At 29.7% G+C, this 22,359-nt stretch overlaps 1 protein-coding gene across 2 annotated transcripts; it reads left to right on the top strand.

Moving 5' to 3' along the window:
* Window positions 1–4,108: 4,108 nt before the first annotated feature.
* Window positions 4,109–17,246, top strand: LOC126838584 (uncharacterized). Of its 2 annotated transcripts, XM_050573112.1 has the most exons (6): window positions 4,109–4,672; window positions 4,759–5,031; window positions 6,173–6,346; window positions 6,721–6,867; window positions 14,052–14,217; window positions 14,300–17,246. In XM_050573112.1, the coding sequence occupies exons 3-6, from the start codon at window positions 6,173–6,175 to the stop codon at window positions 15,928–15,930; spliced, it is 2,118 nt and encodes a 705-aa protein (XP_050429069.1). In that variant the 5' UTR covers window positions 4,109–4,672; window positions 4,759–5,031; the 3' UTR covers window positions 15,931–17,246. The 2 variants fall into 2 exon arrangements, with proteins under 2 accessions (XP_050429069.1, XP_050429070.1); XM_050573113.1 differs by lacking the exons at window positions 4,109–4,672; window positions 4,759–5,031 and adding an exon at window positions 5,826–5,951.
* The last annotated feature ends 5,113 nt before the right edge of the window (window positions 17,247–22,359 follow it).

Below are 22,359 nucleotides of genomic sequence, written 5' to 3'. Positions count from 1 at the left end.
AGATCTAATTATTGTTTATAAGATGTATATTGTATATTATTTAATATGTATTATTAACTGCATATAAAATATGTTATTATGTTTCTCACACATGCATGCATACTGTAATCATTGATTTTTAAATATATTTTACACATATATAATATTAAAATCGATGGAAAAATAAATATTTTAAATAAAATAACATTTTTTTTTAATATTAATATTAATCAAATAAAAATTAGAAGTTCAAATAATATTTTTTGAGTTTTATAAATGTAACATGTTGGTTTATATAAATATATATATTTATATATTTATATAAAGGATGTAATGTAAAGTTCTACCGAGCTTCAAATAAGACATTTAGGATGCTCTAAGAGTTCAATGATTTTAATTTTTTTTAAATTTTTAAATTATTTCAAATAGAATTTGTATCTCATTAAATGGTCTTACGAAAAAAATTATTTCAGATTTGAAATTGGGAGAAAAAATCTTGTTGAATTGTTAGTAACGTGATTTTTTGGTATCTGGCCACACGTACGCCCACTGAGTGGCCGGCATAAGACTAAAACAACATATGGCATGCGACACATCATTTAATATAAAATAATTCTAAGGCACCACTGAATTGAGAATAAAATTCTAACCCAAAATGATGTGTCACATTTCATAAGTTGGTTTTGGTCATATGCTGGCCACTCGGTGGACACATAAGTGGCCAGATACCAAAAAATCTTGTTACATATCAATTCAACAAGATTTTTTCTCCTGATTTTAGATCTGAAATTATTTTTTTCGTTAGACCATTTAATGAGATACGAGTTCTAATTTAAATAATTTTAAAATTAAAAAAAAAGAATACTGATTTATTGTACCCTTAGAGCATCCTAAATGTCACATTTGAAGCTCGGTAGAACTTTACATTACACTCTGTATATATATATTAAAAAGATATAATTTAAATACTATGTTTGCCAAATGTCCTCCATTGAACATGTAAGTATTCTTAGAATCGGACATGAAAGTTTTGCATGACCTCTCGCAGCATATTGGCAGGTTCTGGGTGGATCTGCCTGAACACTTTTACTTTTAAATACCCACAAAAAAAAGTCACAAGCCGTTAAATGGGGAGAGCAAGGGGGCTAAGGAATATTCCCGTTTCGATAAATGACACCGCCCAAGAACAAAGCATTCATCAAAATTCTTGCAGTGTGGCTTGTGCCCCGTCTTGCTGAAAAAATGTGTATTTTATTTGATTCATTGTAAACTAAATGGTAAGCCGTGCTGATGGCGATGGGTCGATGAATATTGTCTCCACCACCACCTTATGAGCTTTCAACCCTACTTCAAATAATCCCGTTTCACTGTTGAACCCAGCTTAACGATCATATTTCATCTGACCGTTACTTTTGTATTTATCTATAAATATGATCGTATAATTCCCCATAAATAGTTTATTTACTCCATCGAACAGTGTTTAGTTATTACCTAAACAATAAATAAATAAAATTAGTCACATTGTCTAAATAATATAAAATTCACATTTTTATACTATTCCCTATTCTACATTTGTTTGATACATTTTCTAAAACGAAAAAATCTATTTTACTCTCAAGTAAGTCTATCAAGATGGGTACAAAGTATAATTCAAATCACCAAGAATGTATTGCATAAATCTTTCAAATGATAAACATATTTTATAACGAAAATAAGTATTTTTTGAGGTAAAATAATAATAAAAATATTAAATGTATACTTTATTCATTTGTTGTAGGCAAGAGCAATGAGCATTCGTGTGAGAGTAAGCTCGCGCCTCGCACCGTGTGGTGCAATGAGAATCACAGCGTGTAATTAACTTTTACTTTACACACACGTTGCGCCTACGTTTGACTAGAATATTGCATAAGTAAAACTTCTTATAGAAGTGTAACGTTTAAAATTATTTAAGTAAAATAACAAATAGTGAAGAATGAAAATATTATGTTCTACTTTCTTTGTGAAACATTACTATACTTAATGTAGGCTAATCCTCATTAGTATCTAATTCATTTTCATAAATGTTTCCTTGCCACATAGAAATAAAAAAGATAGGATCAAGCAATGCTTGGTAGTAGTATAAGCAAATGGCAAAACCAATAATTTAGATTTTGTTTTTAATTATTATTATTATTATTATAAAGCCTCGACTATAGGGTCATTGGGGTACAGTATATTGTATATAATATAATAGGAAAATATAACAGGGAAGTGCTGCCTGGAGTTGATCTGGGATGTTGAATTCTGTTCGGAGGTCTTTATATTTTAGATTGGTTTTATATGGGTGAACTGTGATTTTTTGAACTACATTAGTCCCGTATTTTCAACTTTTTTTTTAAAGGGGGATCCAAAAATGTTAGGTAAGTGTAAATCGTAATTACTGTTATTTTTTGCATGAGTGGGAGGAGGTTCTATAGTACCCCTGGACTCTCCAACCCACTTTGTAAATACGTCACATTATATTATAGCCGCATCATTTTTTTTTTAAAGTTGACCTGACCGCGACTAGTTTATGTGACATTATTTTTTTTTTATGTTATAAATTATAATTATACATTGACTTATTGTTAAGGAATGATAGGGATATCGGACACATCGTGCCGCCTATATAGCAGTAATTCGGTCGGAGGAAATCGAACCGGATCGTGTGCGACCTCGTCTCCATTTCCGTTGACCTACATACAATTATCATTAACTTTTCTGTAGGTATTGGTTACCTACCCGTATGGGGATTAATATTTAAACAGACAAACAGGAGCTGCTTTACGGGTGGCACGCGTAGCGAGTCAATATCAACTTTTATAGTGCCGGCAACACTGTAAAGAGCAAGCACGCGCTTGCACTAATACACATGTAAACCACAAAAAGTAGATAGGCCCACGTTCACACACACATACACATATCTTCACCACCACCACTGAGCCAATTTTGAGCACAGGCCACAACAGTAATCATTAAGCATGAGGTGATCGGACATTTCGAGTCGACCGTGGTTTGTTTGGCGCATCATGGAAGAAACGGGTACAACCGGGACGTACAACGCTGCCGCCAAATTTTGAACGTATTTCCAATAATATCTGTAGCATTTAATATTGTGCAAATCGACTAGACAAAACGTAAAATTATTTAAACGAATATAGAGGAAGTGATGGTGGTACTAAATACTAGCCATCATAATATAGTTTATTAGTGTCTAATATGCTCGTAGTGTAAAATTGCCGTTCAGGGCTTTGCACATGTTATTTTATTTTCGTATAAATATTAACGTTTAATGGTTTACGCAGAACTCTTTATTCCAGATGTTGTTACGAGTTAGTAATCAATGATCAATGGTTACTGACAAGAGTTAACTCTGTTTTAATATTGTACACGGGTCAATGTACATTTTATAATATAGCTTGTTGCAAAACGCTTTGGTTTTTAAAATAAAGTGTTATTATGTTGGCGATGTAACAAAATAATGGATAGACTATAGTAGTTTTTTTTATGGATAATGAATATGAAATATGTTGAGGTTGTGAGGGTTCACAACGTCATACAGCTTTGCCCCTTGCCTGAAAGAGACATAAATATTTCTATGGAAAAAGAACTGTCTGTTCTCTGTTCCCCATTCCGGACCGCAGCCTCGTGTTTTATTAGTATAAGAGTAGCCTATCCTTTATTTTAATATTTATGGATGTAAGTGGCGAACACCACGGGAGAACAAATTGCAGTGTCGAGTGAGTTAAATTACAAAATGAAGTATTGAAAAGCTTGATGCACTCTCTTTGCGGTGACTACTGGCTTTCAGTAGGTTTTTTAAGAGTAGAAAATTGTAATTGGTGAGTTAGTTTCTGTCCGCGTAGTGTAATTTTTTATGTGCCGGCAGGTAGTGCAATTTATTGGAGTTTCAGAAGGATCGATGGTTGAGGTTTTTATTCCGGAGAACTTTATTTACTTATGTGACGTCATTCGCTGGAATCGCACACACCTATTGGTTCGCAACCGCGATGCCTACTCAAGCACACACGCACGCGCGTTGCACTACCACCATACCGCCTCCTCTCATTCCGTAGTATACACACACACACACTCACGCATAATCACAAATATCCCCGAACATTCGTATTATTGTTATACATATATCCATACTTAGATACGTGCGACGTGCCTACTCGGAATTTTATTTTGCTTTTTGTATCACACACACACATACACATATTATATGAAAGTCTACACTATTTCACTCAGAGTTTGTGTTGGTCAATATTTTATTATTAAAAACAAACGGATTTACGGTGTCCCCCTCCCCTGTGGTTGACGTCGACGACCGTATAGAATATTATTACAATATATACATAACGTTGTAAATGTAACGTACACAATCTATCAGCTATCTATTATTTTTAAGTAACACACACACACACATACATATTATAATATTAAATATAATATATGCACATTTATACTTATATCTATTATATAATGTCATATTATTATAATAGATATATACACAAACACACATATAGTATATTACGTTAATCGTTTTGTTTTCCGGAGCGAGTCGAACGAAAATTAATAATATTATTATTGTTATTATCATCACGGTCACCTATATTCGAAGAGTGCGCGCTTTTACCGTTCCATCGGATCTCTGTGCAAAATTCAAGTCCAAGTGTGTGACATAAATTAATCGATCTGTGATAATCTTTTCTCGTTAATAATATTGTTAATTTTTAAATTTGTTTTCGGAACGCGCAGTGAACTGATAGCGACGTTTCGCGGTCCTATCGACTGTGGTGTGTTGGTCGTTGCGTCGCGATTCGCGTTGATAATGTGGTCGTCGCGGTCGTTGTCATCGTCGTTGGTGCGGTCCACGTCGTCGTTGGTTTTTACGTTGGATTCTCTGCAGGGCGGCCCAACTGAGTCGACCATAATAATATAGCCCTCACCCCTACGATTCGTTGGCCGCCGTTGCTGCTACTGCTCCTGTTCCGATGTCGCTGGCATAGTGTCCTGTATCACGACATAAAGGTAAGCTACTGCCTACTGTGCTAGTTTCTACAAATGTGACCAGTCATAATATTAGTAGGTAGTAGCCTCGTATATAATCTGAACAATTTTACACAAAAATCTCAACCTAGAAATATGTTGGTTCAGTGGACTGTCATATGTTTTAAAGCTATAGCGTTTTGCGCGCAAAATTAAATTCCTATTCCATCAAAACTTTACTTCCTCATTATTTATTTAAAATTATTTTCAAAACTTGAATTACAACTTGTTTTCGATTGACACGATGGGATTTCATATTTACATAAAATGTTTAATGGGAAAAAGTCTGTATCGTCAGCAATAGTGATACGAGTAGACATACGGTATTTGGATGACTTCCCTGTACGTTAAGCTGGGTTCTATGTCAATGTTATTGGGCGTGTTAATTAATTTATTAATTGTTCATGATCTGCTGCAAGGTTATAATTTACCATCCTAGTTCATGATAATAATTGTTAATTAATGATAATTTACATTTGTGTGCTATTTGTGAGTTTACGATAGAATAAGGATGTAACGTAATATTCTATGATTTTAATAATAATAGTTAACTTAACTGGCTATCAATAGTGCTCATTAGGGAAAGTGTTTGCATTTCTCAAGTTTATATCCATATCAGATACCTTATACCAAGTCTTTGGTTATTTAAGTGGTTTGTGTTGATAGGTATAGGCTTGATTAGTATTAGTATTAACTATTGTAATTTATATTGTTTTAGCAAGCAAAATAATTGTAATGTGTAAAACAATTTTGAGTATCTATTAAATAGGTAACTTGAAGTCGGTGTTAATTATTTTTAATTTGTTTTAAGTTTAGAAGTTATTAACAGTTGAAAATTTGTTTTGCTTTGATATATTATTTGTTACGATTACAACAATCTATTTTGCAGTATTACAATTATTGTAGGTAGTAGTTATTGATAGGTGTAAGAATACTATTCGGTTTAAGATAATATACAATTAATTAATTATTTAATATTGCATTTTTGTGTGACCTTATAGGCTAAGCACCTTATCATTATGACTATTATTATTATTATTATTATATTATTATTATATTTATTCATTTTGACATAGGTACTTCTATTTTAATTATTTATGCTCGTGTAACTTAAAATGTTTAGATGGGAAATCCTACACGTTTTATGGTTTCATGGGACGATCACTCTACACATTTAGTGGCACGTCTTGGATATCTTTTGGAACGCCAACAGTTGGTCGATGTCACTTTGATGTGTAATACACACAGCCTCAAAGTTCATAGATCGGTTCTTGCAGCTTGCAGTCCATATTTTGAGGTAAATTAGTGAACATATTATTATTATTATTTTATTAAGTATACGTTTAACTATGAATAAAAAACACGTTTATATAAATATTGATAAGAATTTGTTTTAAATATAACAGTTTTTATGCCACTTCTCTATTAGTATATTAATTTTATACTTAACTAGATTATTTTTATATTTTTTAAACTTAATTATATTAGGTTAGAATTTAAATAAAACAATTTAAAGGACTGTAGTTAAGTAATGATAACAATTTGTAGTGTGTTCTATTGCAAAAATATTTGATTAATTCAATATATCAAATAAGTTGTTTAATAAGACATTTAATTCATACAATTTCTTTACAAGTAATTATTGCTAAATAAAAAATGATATTTTTTCAGCGTGAACTGGGCAACCATCCAATGATTGTATTAAAAGATATGAAATTTAGTGTGCTCAAGTCTTTGATAGAGTTTATGTATTGTGGCGAAACAAATGTTACTGAAGACAATTTACAAGCTCTTGTAGAAGCAGCTAAATTTTTCGAGGTATTTATCATATTTTTATTTATTTAGTATAGTTATAGGTATTTAAAAAAATTATTGGATAAGGTGGCAATGTGTAGTGCTTTCTGTCTTTGATACTCGATAACAGACTGCTCCATTACTAGGCAAGAAGTCGTCTTGTAAAATTAATATTAATTGACGTTAAAATTTAAACTTCATAATATAAACAAAAATTGCTCAGTAATGACCAAAATTCACATTTTTTTTTAGCATTTGTCTTATTGATTATTCTAAAAGTTATTTGTATAGGTATTACACATTTTGTTGAAAGAGAACAACTTGTATTAAAAAGAACAAAAGCAGACTGCCCGTCGTAGAGGTTGCCTAATGACACAGCAATTAAATCAGACATTATAGCTACAGAGATTTAAAATAATAGTATGATAATATGATTTTAAATAGCACATTAAACTTGTAGAACAGTTAAAAAAAATATTTTGATCTAGAAAAAACTTGTGGTTATATATTATAAAAATAATTAAATATTGGAGAAACAATATTCCCCAATGGGACATAAATTATATAATAAACAATATACAATTTTCAATTTCTCATATTATAAAGGAGCACAATTAGATCAACTTAAATTTGAGTGAACACTTAATCCACCTTGTCCCCTAGCCTTTGATTTTTAAAAGTACCAGTAAAGGATATATGAGCTTTAACAATTTTTCAAAACGCTAGTTTTTATGTAAATATTCAGGGGAATAAGTTGTGAGTACCAACACTCACAAAAATGATGCCTAAATGTATCTTAAGAATCTAAATACTAAATAGTTTTCATTTTAGTATAAATAATTGTTGTGCTGCGTTGCACAATACTTTATTGGTTCTATAAACCTGGTTTAAACCAATCACAATGATTTATTGGTCCAACGGTTTGTGAAATCAATAAAGTTTTGTGCAGCCCAGCATTAGTCTTATATAATTTCATAGATAACATGTTATATACAATCATTTTAAATGATATTTTTTTTTTATAGAAATGTATTTCTTCTTTTAGTTTATAAACATCTTTTGATAATATAAATTATTAATTTTGATGCGGAGTTGAGACAGTATTGTTTTTACTGTTAGTGTTTTATATTTATATTTTTGTGTATAGAAACACAATATATCCAAAACTGCTAAAGCAATTTCTTCACGTACTGAGTCATTTAATCATTTATTGGGCAAACATTTTAATAACTTTAATAACCCATTACAAATTATTTACAATTTACTGAATACTTTTACCACAATCAATATTGACAGTTTTAATTTTAAAGTATACACCATTGGTTATTGACAATACATATTTAAAATTTAATAAAGCTAAATCTAAATTTGCTAAATTGAACCTTGTTTAAGAGACAAATAGAGATTTTAATTTAAAAATATGAAGTTTGTGGTTTACTGAATTAATACATTTCGAAATTTGGTACAATAAATGGCATCGACTAGAATTGGTTAATAGTTTGATAGAAACAATGGAGGATTATTTTAGTAGAACAACTAGATCTGAATCAGTATTGTTTAGATGATAGTATATTAAAATTATTCAGATATATAAGTTAATACTAAACTTTTTTTGTGTATTATAGTGTTAATATTATATTATAAACTTAAAGAGTTAAAATTTTTGATCATGTCCTAAATTATAACGCTAAGTTGTTTTATTGAAATTTATGGTAATAACATTCATCAGTCTGTTGTTAGCGCTGAAGATGACAACATCGTTGTCGTAACATGTGTACGCAAGAAGTGTATAACTTTTATGGTTTAGGGTTCAAGTAGATTTTATATCTTTACTAGTATATTGTTGTTTGTAAAGTTTGTCAAATATAAAATAATTATTATTTATTCTTAATGAAGTTTCTTTACTAATTTTATAAAATAAATAAAGGTACTTTATACTAACAACACTAGTCACTCATGCATCAATTACTATAATTGATTAAGATAATGTTATTTTATCAGTAGACCTGTCCTTGATCAGGGTTTTGTAGCAGTAAATCTAAAAATAATAAATTTAACCAATGCTTATGTTAAAAGAAATTAAAATGCCATTAGGTACCTACGTATTTATATTAAATTCTGTTAACTATATTTTCTTTGTACACCTAAACATTTTTTTAAATAAATAAAAGATTTTAAATGCAATATTAAAGAATACAGAATGACAAATTGTTCATTGATGAATAGTTAAACAAATTATTAGTTCTCAAAGTAATGCAAACATCTAATGACATCCCTAAAACAAATACATACCATATGCTAGTGACATCTAACAACCTGTTCAATAGAAATTAAACTGCAATGCAGTTAATATGTACTCAATAGAAACATAATGGTTAACAAAATGCGAATATAAAATTATTTTATTGTAATTTTGAACATAAATTCTTTTTTATATGTTGTAGACAATTAAAATCATTTTTCTAACAAATTTATATTTGTTGAAGATCTAAAAGACATCACATTTTATTAAAAATAGGCATAATAATGTACAGCACAAGTTTTCTGTTAACACGTTGACTGCCACGGTACTTTTCAGTACTGTTTAAACTAAGAGTTGCACGTAGGTTGGCAGTCAACGTATTAATTGTTTTTGATTTGTTCTTTATTTCTTTTATATAAAAATATTAATAACCAAATTTTAGGCATGGTATCTGCTTGCACCGGTTGCCGACTGACATAAAATACTTCATCAGTAAATAAATATATTGTACAAGCAAAATGGTCTTAATTTTTGATTTGAAATAAAGCTAGCGTAGTTAGTGGAGTTAGGGTGGTAACTTGTTCAGGAATTATTATAACTGAAAGTGATGTAAACATTGTCAAATTAAAGCTTCAAAAATGTTGTTGTGTGGACATATATTTATATGGTTAATAAATGTATTTGTAGTTATGTTATTTGGTTTTTTCTCTTTAAGAAAAGTTTTACTACATAGAAATTTGTTTTATATTTCACATAAATATATTATAAAATAATACTAAAGAAAATTGGTACGATAAAGTAGAAAAAATCAAAAAAATTGTTAGGGATCACTAATTTATGTATATTGAATTACTACTTTATTCAATAGTGCATACTACATAATATATACTCCCTTCAAGTCAAACGCATATTAAGTCCAAAACTTGAGTTTTAGACGATTTTTGACTACTTAAATTTCTACCAATGAAAAACGTTAACATGTTTTGTCAATGTCTACTGAAACATGAAATGTAAATTAACATACTTATCAACAGATTAACTAGGTATCTGTTATTAAGAGGATGCTACCCAGGTCATTTCTAAGGAGTAAATAATAGGCAATTTTTCGAAAAATCTTAATTTAGAGAGTTTAAACTATAATGTATACATATTAATACAGTAATGAAGATACTTTGTTCATTGTCATTTTTTTTTGTCAGACTATCACAGTCATTTTTTAGGATAAATTAAAATTGTTTTCTCATCACAACAGTTTTCCGCGGATTAATTTTTCTCAGGCTTCATATGTTGTTAAGGAAAGAAATTTGATACATATTATATATGACAAAATTATCTGTGCTCCAGCATCCTCTTAAGCATAATTAGCATTTACAACGCATTAACATTGCTTGCTAAATATATACAATTTTTGACGCAGTTAGTTTTATTAACGATACTTACGCATTTATTTAATCTGTTTAACACGTGATCACGATATTATAAAAATTGATAGTGATATCTCTTATATTATATTACCTAATCAATTTTGGTTTTATCTATCAGCTGCTGCCGCCTGCGCATCTATTATTCTAATAAAAGGACTTAGAAATAAACACGTACACACAGGTTAAAATGTATTCGTTATTCTTCTTAATAATGCTTTTGTAATGTATTGAAGCTTTATTTATAAAAAGCTTATATTATATTATAAAGCCCATTTTCCCATTTTCAACGTGTTTTTCTATACCTTAAGAATATTTTATTCATCTATCCTTAAAAAAAAACTATTAAGGCTCCAAACAGATATAAATTATTTGTTTTTAAAAATACTTCTTTAATTACATATTTCTTTAATATTTAATACGTTTCAACGAATTATATTGTAATATAAAAAAAATCGAAATGTCGATCAAAACGTGCAATGCAAACACACCACTCGAGTTGCTACTAGCTGTGTTGTTACAATTAAATAAGGACAACCTTTTTCATGAATTATTTTTTTATCGTGTCAAGTTTATTCGACTGATATTACCGAAAATCCTTTACTAACAATGTCACACTTGCACGAGTGTTTTGATTGTTTACTTGTAGAATTGTATTACAAACATTACAGAAAGCATATACAATTGTTTACACCTGATTCTGTTCACTATTGACGTTTATGCATGTTATTTGTCTATCCTTAGCAAGTGTTCTATTGTTTTTAAACTCGTGTATGGTTTATGTTTATTTCATAAAATCTAAATTAATGAGGTCATAACCATTGTCCATTACACTTTGTTTATAATATGAGGTATTTCTCAATTTGTTATGGCGTAAAATATAATATAACATAAATATTAATATAAAATTAAATTGTAAAAAGTGCGAGGAACTATACTATAGATTTGTTAAAAGTTTGGTGGACCTTTTTTAAGTTAAGTTTCCTCTTTCTCTTTTTAATTTTCTTAGCTATTAGTTTGATTAAACATCTTAGTCTGCTGTTGTGAGTTAAAAAGCGTTAATTGACTTGTCTAAAATAATGTCATATTCTAGCTTTATAAAAAGATAGTTACTTATTTTAAACACGATTTGTTGATATGTATCTAAATTTAAAATAGTTTCTGTAAAAGTCAAAAATGAATGAGAAAATCAATGAAAATCAAAAAATGTTTTTAAATATTCCAATTTTTCAAGATAATAATAGTACTGTTTATCCTTTTTTTATACACGTATTGTTCCACCACTCCTTATCTTTGGTCTAGTTGCCTTTATACCAAAATCATTACTAATAACCTCGTTTAAATTATTTATACTTAAAAAAAAACCATTTTAATTATTTTATAGTTATAAAATTTACGTTCTAATACGTTCAATACATGGCGTAAATTATGAATTATAGTTTTTACTGTTGTCTGTTTATTTAAACATCAATAATAGACTATCATAGAATTGATAGTTAAGCTATGAAATCACTAATAAAGAAATATGTTTTACTGGTTTTTTTTTATATTTGCTTAAGAAAACCCATACGTAATCACTTAGTCATGTTTTAAGTGTAAAATTGTTAGTGATTTCCAAATTTTAGGGTCTCAAATAGTAGATAAATGGCATAAACGTCTAAAAAAGTGTAAAAAAAATTGTTTATATTAGCGCTGATAATCGACGAGTTTTAAACCACGGTTGTTGTCATAATATGTATATTGAGGATTTCGTGAGAAAACCTGTATATCTAACAATTTTTCCAAATTTTTACCTATGTATTTAAAAATACAATTAGGTTTTTAAGTTAATATAAGACATTTTAAACGAATGGAATTATGTTTAGGAGTTACGCACGTTTTAGCTACATCTAGTAGATGAAATCAGTAGATGAAACTGTACAAATTAACAATAAATCAAAGTGTCACTAGATAAATGCATTAGAAAAAATTGCTTTGTTTGATTTTTGTCTAATCTCAATTTATTTTTACGGTTTGTTGAAACGTTCTTATTTGCATTCTTATCTTGATTACTTTCAGGTGTTATTGATCCTATTTCATTAGAGATTAACGAGGTGGTACGCTTTTCGTATCGGTTTGTGAGGCTTACCCCGTTGAAAGCATAATTGTCCATGTTTAACTGTAGAAAATAACTTACTGTAGTATGTTTGTCATTACTGATTTAACAAATTTCATTTTATCGTAGTAGGTACGATGGTATTAATTATCTTTCTAAAATAAATTGTTAAGCCATTTCCGTCGCCAAATAATGACGAAGTCTCAATTAGTGCGTTCGCATTCAGCTACATAAAGAATTTGCTTGTCATTTAATGACAGAAAAGTGTATTTTTTGTTAAATTTATGTTAGAACTACCAAACAGCTATTTAATGTATTGTTTTTAATAGTTAAATTCGGTAATGCCCTGGTAAATAAACCTATTAATATAACTTAATAGAATATTAGTATAGCTACAGTGCGTTTCACAAAATATGCGACTCGATACTCAAGCGCCTAGTGGCGGTTTTTCACAGATCAGTGGTCCTCATTTAAGCGAAAATATAAAAAGCGCGAGGTTTTCAAATCAGGAGTACGATAAGCTGTTGGGGTTGTACATTTTACGTACCATTCTAAGGGCGCGTAGCTATTGTTTATGTTTGAAACTTTATTATTTTTTTGCGAGGTATCTTAGATAATTTTGTAGAAACAGTTTTTTATTTGTAAATGTGTTCATCGCAGACGCTGTTTACTTCCATCGTGTTTCGCCGACTATGTGTTAGTTGTTACTGTACTGACCGTTTTTTAAATCTCGCGATTTTGGTAATTTTTTTTAAGTATGTTCCCTTTCAGGAGACATTCACTCTCAACGCAAAAATCGTATTTTTAGTGTTTATTCGAATTAAGAAAATTGGATAATGATTTGTCGCATCCCGAAATGGCTAATTTTTTTCTTTAAGCACAAAAAAAAACGTTTGATGTGTGTTTTATCAGCATAGTAACCATAAAGCAAAAACTTAGATATAGGTGGTGTGGGAGTTTTAGATAGCATACCATAGAAATCTATGGATTTATTTAGAACTTTCTCCCAGCCAGCCATAGGTATAAAAGCAGCTTCTGAACCCGAAAAATAAATCTGTGACTTAGTGAATATAATATATGACTTTTAAAAGGACAAGTGGCCAAGTATATAAGGTTGCAGTTTGCTTGGCTAGGCGGCTCTGTTTGCTGGTCGAGAGTAGGATTCGGGGTATTTTAGGTATGCCGATATTAAGAAAAAAAATGTCTTGGATGGTTTATTGTGAAAAACCGCCTAGATGGTGTATAGTTTATCGGTATATAATTCGTAATTTGAAATTATCTCGGTATACCTGCGTTGAATTCAATAACAAAACTAACATTCATTGAATTAACTATCATAACTATGCTTATTTCACACTGGTTTGCAAATGTGATGTATATAATGTTTAATATTGCAAAAATTCTGTGTTTTAAAATCTTACTTAACACTTGTTCGTTTTTTAATTTTTAGGTGAAAGGATTGTCCTCATTAGCTCACGAAAGCTTACAGGATTCCAAATCTATAAAACCTCCATCTCTTTTAGGCAGCACGACAACACAAACAAGGATTTGTCAAGTTTCGACAACACCACCTACGCCAAAGGTCACAGAAAATGGAAACTTTTCTTCACCAGTCTGTATGTAAAAGCCATTGTAATACATAGTCTTTGTAACATTAAGTTTTAATTAATTTTTTTTTTTTATGTGTTGAATATTAAGCTGTAATAGCTCGCCTTGGACAAAACAATACTACTAATGAAAGACGACCATGTGCTGGAAGAGGTCGACCTAAAGCGCACCTCCAAAGTCCATGTTGTGAACCATTGGTAAACAAGCCGGCTCCGATCACTCCACCACAGACCGAATCTGCCCAAATTCTATTGTCTTTAGCTGGCTCTAATCAAACATACATATCACCTACAAAACACAAAACCAGTGATAACAATATTATAGCCGCTGTTAATAATCCAGAATTCCCTATTACCAATGGCTTGGATAATGGAAACCAAAAAATAAATGAGGAATTAGAACAGCGATATAAACGCAGTAGAAAAAGACCTGCAGATTCACTGGATGATAATCGCTATGATGTAAAAAAGCCTATGATTGTAAACGACATTAAAACAGATGAAGATGTCAACCGTTCACCATTACTAGCCAGTTTGCTTACAAAAAATGATAAGCCTATTGATAATAAACCTAAAGTACAAAAACCTCAAGAATCCCAAACTCAAAATTCCGAAAGGTATATAAATGCGTTAAAAGGAGCAGGTCTTCCTACAGATATTCCAATACTGATAGAGAATGGTGATGGCAACTATATCACATTGACAGAGAATGTGTATGACATATTAGCTAAAGAAGATGCATTACATTTTCAACTTACAGACAGTATGAATCTTGTAAACCTTAAACCACCCGATGAAGTGAGTAATGTGCAAGAACAGCAGTGCAATACTTTACCAGAAACAAGCTTAGAAGACCCAATATTAAAAAATATTAAAAGTCATTCTCCACCAGATAACCCAGATGACGTTATTTTGTATAAAGTAGCTGATGATGGAAACATTGAGAAATATGTTTTGACTACAGAAGATATAAAAGCATTTAAAGATTCAATGATTACCACTCCTGACAAGAAAAAAGATTCGCCCAGATTGAGTGTGTCTGAAATCAATGTACCACTTGAAAATAATAAGTCTTCTCCTTTAATAACAAAAATTTTAGATTGTGGAAATGAAAAGTTATCAGAAGCTTTATTAGAACGATTACCACTTAGAAAAAGAGGCACATTTAAATTAAATAATTCTGGTTCTGATACAGAAATATTAACACCTGTAAATACTGTTAGTAATCAATCAAGTAGTAATGCAGATACCGATGTTGAGTATGTAGTAGTCGGCGAAGAAAGCGTACAAATGGATTTGATGAGTAGTAGTAGTAGTAAAAACGTCAATATGAAAAATGAAGACCTTAAGATGGAAAATGTTGCTGAAGAAGAAATGAGTGTATTAGAAGCAATGATGAATAACACTATAGAATTTTCATCTGCGGATGGGGATTATCAAATGCATGCTAGTGAAGAAGTTTTCTCAAATGATCAAAATGATAATGAGAAAATGATTCTATCAAATGTGCTTATGTGTACAGGTGCAGAAAATTCCAATTCCCATGCTAGCCTAGATCACTTTGGGTTTAAGTCTGACGAAGCAGAACACCGCCAGAATGATAGTAATCGACAAAAAAAAACCAAAATGTATGTAGACCTGGATCTGACGGGGAGCGATTTCATTTCGGAACCAGTCACAGAAGAAGTAGTGCTTGCTAGTGAACTGCATCCAGGCTCCTGAATTTATTTATTTAAGGCTGTCTCCTTGTTATACTCTGAACATAAAATCCGTGTAAATTCTGTAAAAATTGGGCTGTGCAATGAGACATTTTAAAGGTTGCATTTTGTCATGGAACTTGTTAGTAAACTACAAATTTGTTGCACGCCTCTGTAAATATTTTACATATTATATATATTTTAAATATATATTGTATGTATAATTTTTTTCCTTTCTTGTAGTACTGACTTTTCTATACCTAGGACCTAGCGTATTGTTTTGTTTTAGTATAACAAAAAAAACACAAATTTATGCATTATAATTTTTTTCAATTTTGGTGATGTTTAAAATAAAAATGTGTGGACGAATAAAATCAAATTACTTGGATCGTTTAAACTAAAAATAGTGTATACACTATAATAATATTGTAATAGGAAATAAAAAATGAAAATCAGCCTTATTGTGTCAAATGTATAATAATATAATTGTTGTTTGCCGTAGTGCTCACCTGGTTTGACATTTTCTCTCTGTGCCATTTGTTAAACTGTCAGTTATGAAAGTTTACAGATTTCAGCTTTATAAAATGACAAACAAAATCAAAAACAAACTAAAGATCACATTTAGCTTTATTATGCATAATCATATTTAGAAAACCTTGTTTCAATTTTGAATGCATTTTAATTTTTGTTTCTAACCATGATTTTTTTTTGTAAATATAATACAATCAATAGTTAATATAATATTATTATTGACTTAATTTTTTTGACTATCCAAATAATTTATTTTAATTAAACTATGTTGAATTGTTAAACTAGTATTTTTCCATAATCTATTATTTCCGTTTTTTTTTTTTTTAAATATTTAATTTCTCAAGTACCTAACATCATACAGCATGCTGTAACAAATGGTCTAACGTTTAGGTCGATTTCAAATATAATGTTTGCTTAACGTAAAAATATGTAAAATCACTATTTGTATAGAGTGGTAAATCTCGATTGCATATATTTTTTTCTCTTTTTAATTATTTTAAATTATCTCTAAGTTGTATTGTTAACTTGTAATTGTATTATTTTAATAATGTGAAAATTTGAGAAAATTTACTAGCCTAAAATGGCATTTTACCGTGTGCACATAACCAAAGAATATTCGAAAACTATGACAATATTGTACGTAAAATATAGAGTGTGAGTAAAATACCATTTAAACAAGCTAGAAGTTAATTAAGGTCATTGTAAATTTTATTGTTGTTTATTGTTTTTTAAATTTGTTCGATAGTTTTTTAGTTCCCTTTTTTGTACATATTCGGAAATCAATAAATTAATTTGTTTATCGATTAATAAGATCTCAATAATTTTTCAATTGTTATTTCACGTGTACTGGTGTCTAATTCTAATACTTAATTCTCACCAAACATCCATCATAAAAAATTGAAAACAGAACTGGTTATGATCCCATTGGTTTGGTAGTCAAAATGATGGTATTGTTTGTTCATATGTAAAAATCTGTTGGTATAACTTAAAAGTATGCAAAATTGTATAAAAAAAATACCATTTAGGTAGGTACTAATGAAGCTCTAATTCTATATAGAGTTTTATCAATTGTAGTTATTCTGGCAATACATTTGGTAGATTTCTTAGCATTTTTCAATAGCTATACAAATAGTTTTACCTATAATTATTGTACTCGGCTGTGTCTATTATATTTACTCTCGAATCGACCAAACTTGAATTGGTATCTTTTTAATTTAAACAAGTCTTTGATATGGTATTATCTAATTATAAAATGAAATAAGTGATTTCAACACTAAACATACTATTTAATTAATCATTCTGCAGTTTCAATTATGAATATACAAATGAATACTAATGCTAAGGAAATAACACACAAAAGCTGTAAATGAAATTCATTTAATCTAATGTAAGTATGATAAAGCTGAATATTTTTGCATTATTTTGCAGAATATTAAAAATAAATATTACCTATAATTAAAATGCAAAATTGTATGCTTTAATAACTTTTAACCCGACAAAGTAACCACGTTTGACGGCTGTCTAGACAAAATGTACTTCATTTATTCCTTTTCTCCCTCCTTATCCATATTAATTGTTCTATACATAATAATTAATATTAACTCTATTACTCTCTTGTATAAACTCAAATTACAATTTCCGATACAGGAGTTTCACAGTTCACTCTTCATGTTTTTGTTATACGTTTGTCAAAACTCAAACTTGTATTGTGTTATTCATTTATTTTATACTGCTACAATTATTAGATTCTTGACTCTTGTACGTCTCCTTTATTATTTAAAACTGGAACTCTACAAATTACTTTTTAAAATAATTAACCTCTCCCACTCACTCGTTCATTTACATCGCTTTTGCTAACCATATAATTATATTCATCGGTTGTCTACTTGACGCAAATAGGTAATTAACATAATATCATTTTGCTGCAGTTAATACTAAAATATCAGAATGTTTCCCTTGAAGAAAATACAATGACATGACATGTCTTATGGCCTTACACAATCAGTTGATTCAGTTCCTCCACTCACAACACTTTCCTTCCCCATCCGCTCCCTTTATTCTTCTTTCTCTCTCTCTCTATATATATATATATACATTTTTTAGTCTGCGACTTTTTTAGGTCGGTTGGACGTGGACCTACAAGAGACAAGAGTTGCTATCCTGGGGAAGTGGGTATGGTGCGGTTATTTTCCGATGCCTTCTGTGTTCTATGTGCCTGTTTTATACTTATGAAAAACAATAATAAAGTCTTGCTAACTGTTTTCTAACTCTCCGAATTCCATAAGGGGCCTCTAGCATTTATTAAGATGCATTGTAGATATTGGCAATTCTTCATTAAACCTCAACGTTATGCACACATTTTTTAAAAATACGATTTAAGCATTGAATAAACATTTGGCTTCTTCATAACATTTACAAGTTATCGATCGAGGCACAATTAAAAAATGATTTTTAGTTAACTAATAAATTATATTTGACAAATTTTAATTTTTCAAGTTTTTAATGATTTTTACAATAATATTAAAAACGAAAATTAAATATATTCGACGGATATATCAAAGCAAGTAATGAAAAATGCGATCTGGTCCCTCTTTCCTTTCTTAAATATCGGCCTTATCTTGTCCTTGGCCTCGCTTTCGCTCATTCTCAGCTCAGGGTTTTGCCTAGCTATTATGGTCGAAATATCATTGGGCAGCACTCCCTTAAAATGACGGCGCGGCCACGGGCTTAAGCGGCCCTACTTCTGTTAAGATTGATTTGAATGCACCGGATCATTTTGATGTGGTCGATCCCTGTGCCTCTTGTCTCAGCACCTCTACTCATATTATATTGCACGACTAGAATGGGTGTAGTGGTCTCTATTACGTCTCTGATGCAGCGCTCATTTACACTGTGCAACATATAAGATGCCATCGAAATAATAACGAGTCGTCGTCGTCATGCAAACGTTTTGGCCAGAACATATAATTAAGACATTAAGACTATACTATCGTCATAAATCGTAAGGAGATTATAGATCAGAAATAATCACTATTAAGGAGCCAGTAGGCTAAAGCATGTTCCATGTTTTATCATTTTAGCCGTTAGGTTTTAACTTTTAAGTAGACTGTAACTTTTTAAATGACACTGGTACCCTTATATTTTGGCCCTAACTTCTCGTCGTAACATTGGTTATCGATTCTCAGATCACCTTATAATTATTACTATAACTCTAAAAATTAAATTACGTATAATATAACTTTTATATATCAACATAAAATATTTAAACAATATTAAAACATCATCAACAAAAATATAAAAACTAAAAAAATAGGTATTAAAAAATAAATATTGTTTTTATTTAGTTAATCATGTAATTATAATAGAAAAGCATATATCAAACAATTCTATTCTTGACAAGAATAGGGTTGGCCTTTTGATCTCACTAGTATAGCATAGTTTCTTTATTTCTAAATATTTAAATATTTTCTTAACGAGTGTTAGAGAAAGTAAAAAGTTCTTATTACAAACTCGTATAAGTCATTTAGGTATTAAAAATGTCAAAATTGCAATAACTACAATAATATCAAATCAAATGGTTCATAGTATCTATAATATAAATTATAATATTACAGCATAGATAAAATATACATAATTAATTACATCTTCATCTTCGTTTTACACTCCCGACTACATTGAGTCAGCCATAATGAATTACATAGTAATTATATATAATATTTAATTTAATTTATGATTATTTTAAAAGTATGGGAAGTAAAATTTAAAAAATACAATTTTAGTTACTTTTAAATGATTAAATAATTTAAACAAAATGATTTACTCAAATATAAAAATACATAAGAAATTAATTTGGCTATTCAATATTTTGATTACGGGTTTGGAATGTCTCACAGAGACATTATTTGATACAAATATAAAAGTCCAAGTAACATAATAGTATTAATTCAAGTAAGACATTTTTATTGCTATCGCATCATCAATATGCATTTATTGTCAAAATAAAATTGATTACGTCGAGAGAAATTTTGATTACATTTTACGTGTCATTATTATATTTTACGTTCCGACTAACATTAACTTTTTTGTCTCTCTCCTGGCCCGTCGGCCATCTCGCCATTAACGATAAATATTTTAAGGGGAAAATAATTGTTTTGAATTTTGCTTCAGCAGAATGTCTCGCACACAAAAAAAAAGAACAATTCGTCTCTAGACATATTTGTATAGTTTTTGACTTTCGGACACATTGCCCAATTGCACCCCCTCTCACTGACGGAGAAATTTATGGTTTTCTGGCGGCCGATAAATTAAAAGTGTCGGCCTACAGCGAAATTATGTGATGCTGACGTTTAATTTGCCGGTGGCGAGAAATCGGTTGTGAAAATAGTTAAACCTACCCACGACCCACGTCTCCAACAATTATTCGTGTTTTATAGTTTTTGTATTTCAGTGACATTAAAAAAAAGTATTACACCCAAATAATCTGGGGTTGTAAACAATGTTCTCTTGGTTTTACAAGCTTTTCTTTATTTTTCAGTAGTTAACTACTAATGTTTAGTAACTGTAATTGTAATGTTACTATAATATAGGTTGCATAAGTAATAATTGTTAATTATGTAATATTGTGAAGTCTATGTATAACTACAAGTATTATATTATCAATGTGTGGAAAAAATACAAGTGATAAGTATCTATGATATTTTAATAAAGATACTTAGGTAACTAAAATGTAGGTATACACTCTGCTTTACAAAAACCAAAGATTATCTAGGATTTAAAATATCTACTTATTGATGGTACAGTACAAAGATGTCATAGATGCACTATTTGGAGGAAATTAGCTAGGTAGGTACCTATGTATAGGAATAAACTAGACAATTCATAGTTTAACTTGAGATAATTTAGAAGTTTATATACATGTAATGTTAGTTAATACAGCATTATGAATTTTAAAACGTTGTGTTATCGATACTAATATTAACTTAATATGATACAGTGCACAGGTATCATAAGTATATTTTTTTTTACAAGTTGAGTTACATATTTTAATAGATCTAATAACCTAATATACAACGTGTCTTCAATATAGATTTTTATACCTATAATAAATAGGTAAAATGAAATACGAATTCAATTCAATAGTATGTTAATACCCAGTTTCTATTCGGGTTAGGGTTAATACGAGATTCTTGTATAACAAATAATTATAATGATTATTAATTAATGTTATTGAGGTTTGAAGATTTTTAAGGGGTTTTAAGCGTGTGGCGAACTTGATCAATTTATGTACAAAGCCCTTAACCCTTGCTATTATTATGTAATAATATAGTATTGCTAGGTACTTAAAATGTATGCCACAGGGTCAACAAGTAGTTAGAAGTTATAGTAATAAATATGAATTTTCGTGTATAGTGAATATATGTAAAGTTATTTTCATTGAAGGTACACATATTAATACACAACACTTCGCTAAAAATAGTTTGACCTCATTTAGTAAATTGTAAAGCATATTATACCTAACGGAGTTCATTCAGGTGCCATTTTTAATATTCTGTGAGAAAATGTATGCTATCAATATCTATATATCTATATGTAATTCATGAAATACAAGGCTGGGCCGTTGAAACCCTGGTAATACATGTTTGACATTTATAAATTGTCTTTAATAGCCTACAGTAGCGTAGGTTATATTTATAGGTTTAGCTACCTGAATCAGCTCGATCAATTAATACGATTTTGTGTGCAGTAATAGTTTTATATCATAAGGGTATATCTAATATAGCCTATACCTATTCATTTACAGCTAAAAATATTTATATATTAATGGGTATAAGTAAAACAATATACTGGTTGCGAAATAAGAACCCGGCAGTATTAAAATACTTCCCTATGTTAACTTTAACAAATTGATCTAATACGGAGGTCA

The sequence above is a fragment of the Adelges cooleyi genome, unplaced genomic scaffold (genome assembly GCF_023614345.1).
Source record: "Adelges cooleyi isolate 19-005CV unplaced genomic scaffold, UGA_ACOO_1.1 ACOO_flye_CR_arks_rails_tigmint_CR_PRNA_30, whole genome shotgun sequence".
In the NCBI taxonomy this organism is placed as follows: domain Eukaryota; kingdom Metazoa; phylum Arthropoda; class Insecta; order Hemiptera; family Adelgidae; genus Adelges; species Adelges cooleyi.
The sequence above is the reverse complement of the archived record's forward strand: the minus strand, read 5'-3'. Positions and strand labels throughout refer to the sequence as shown.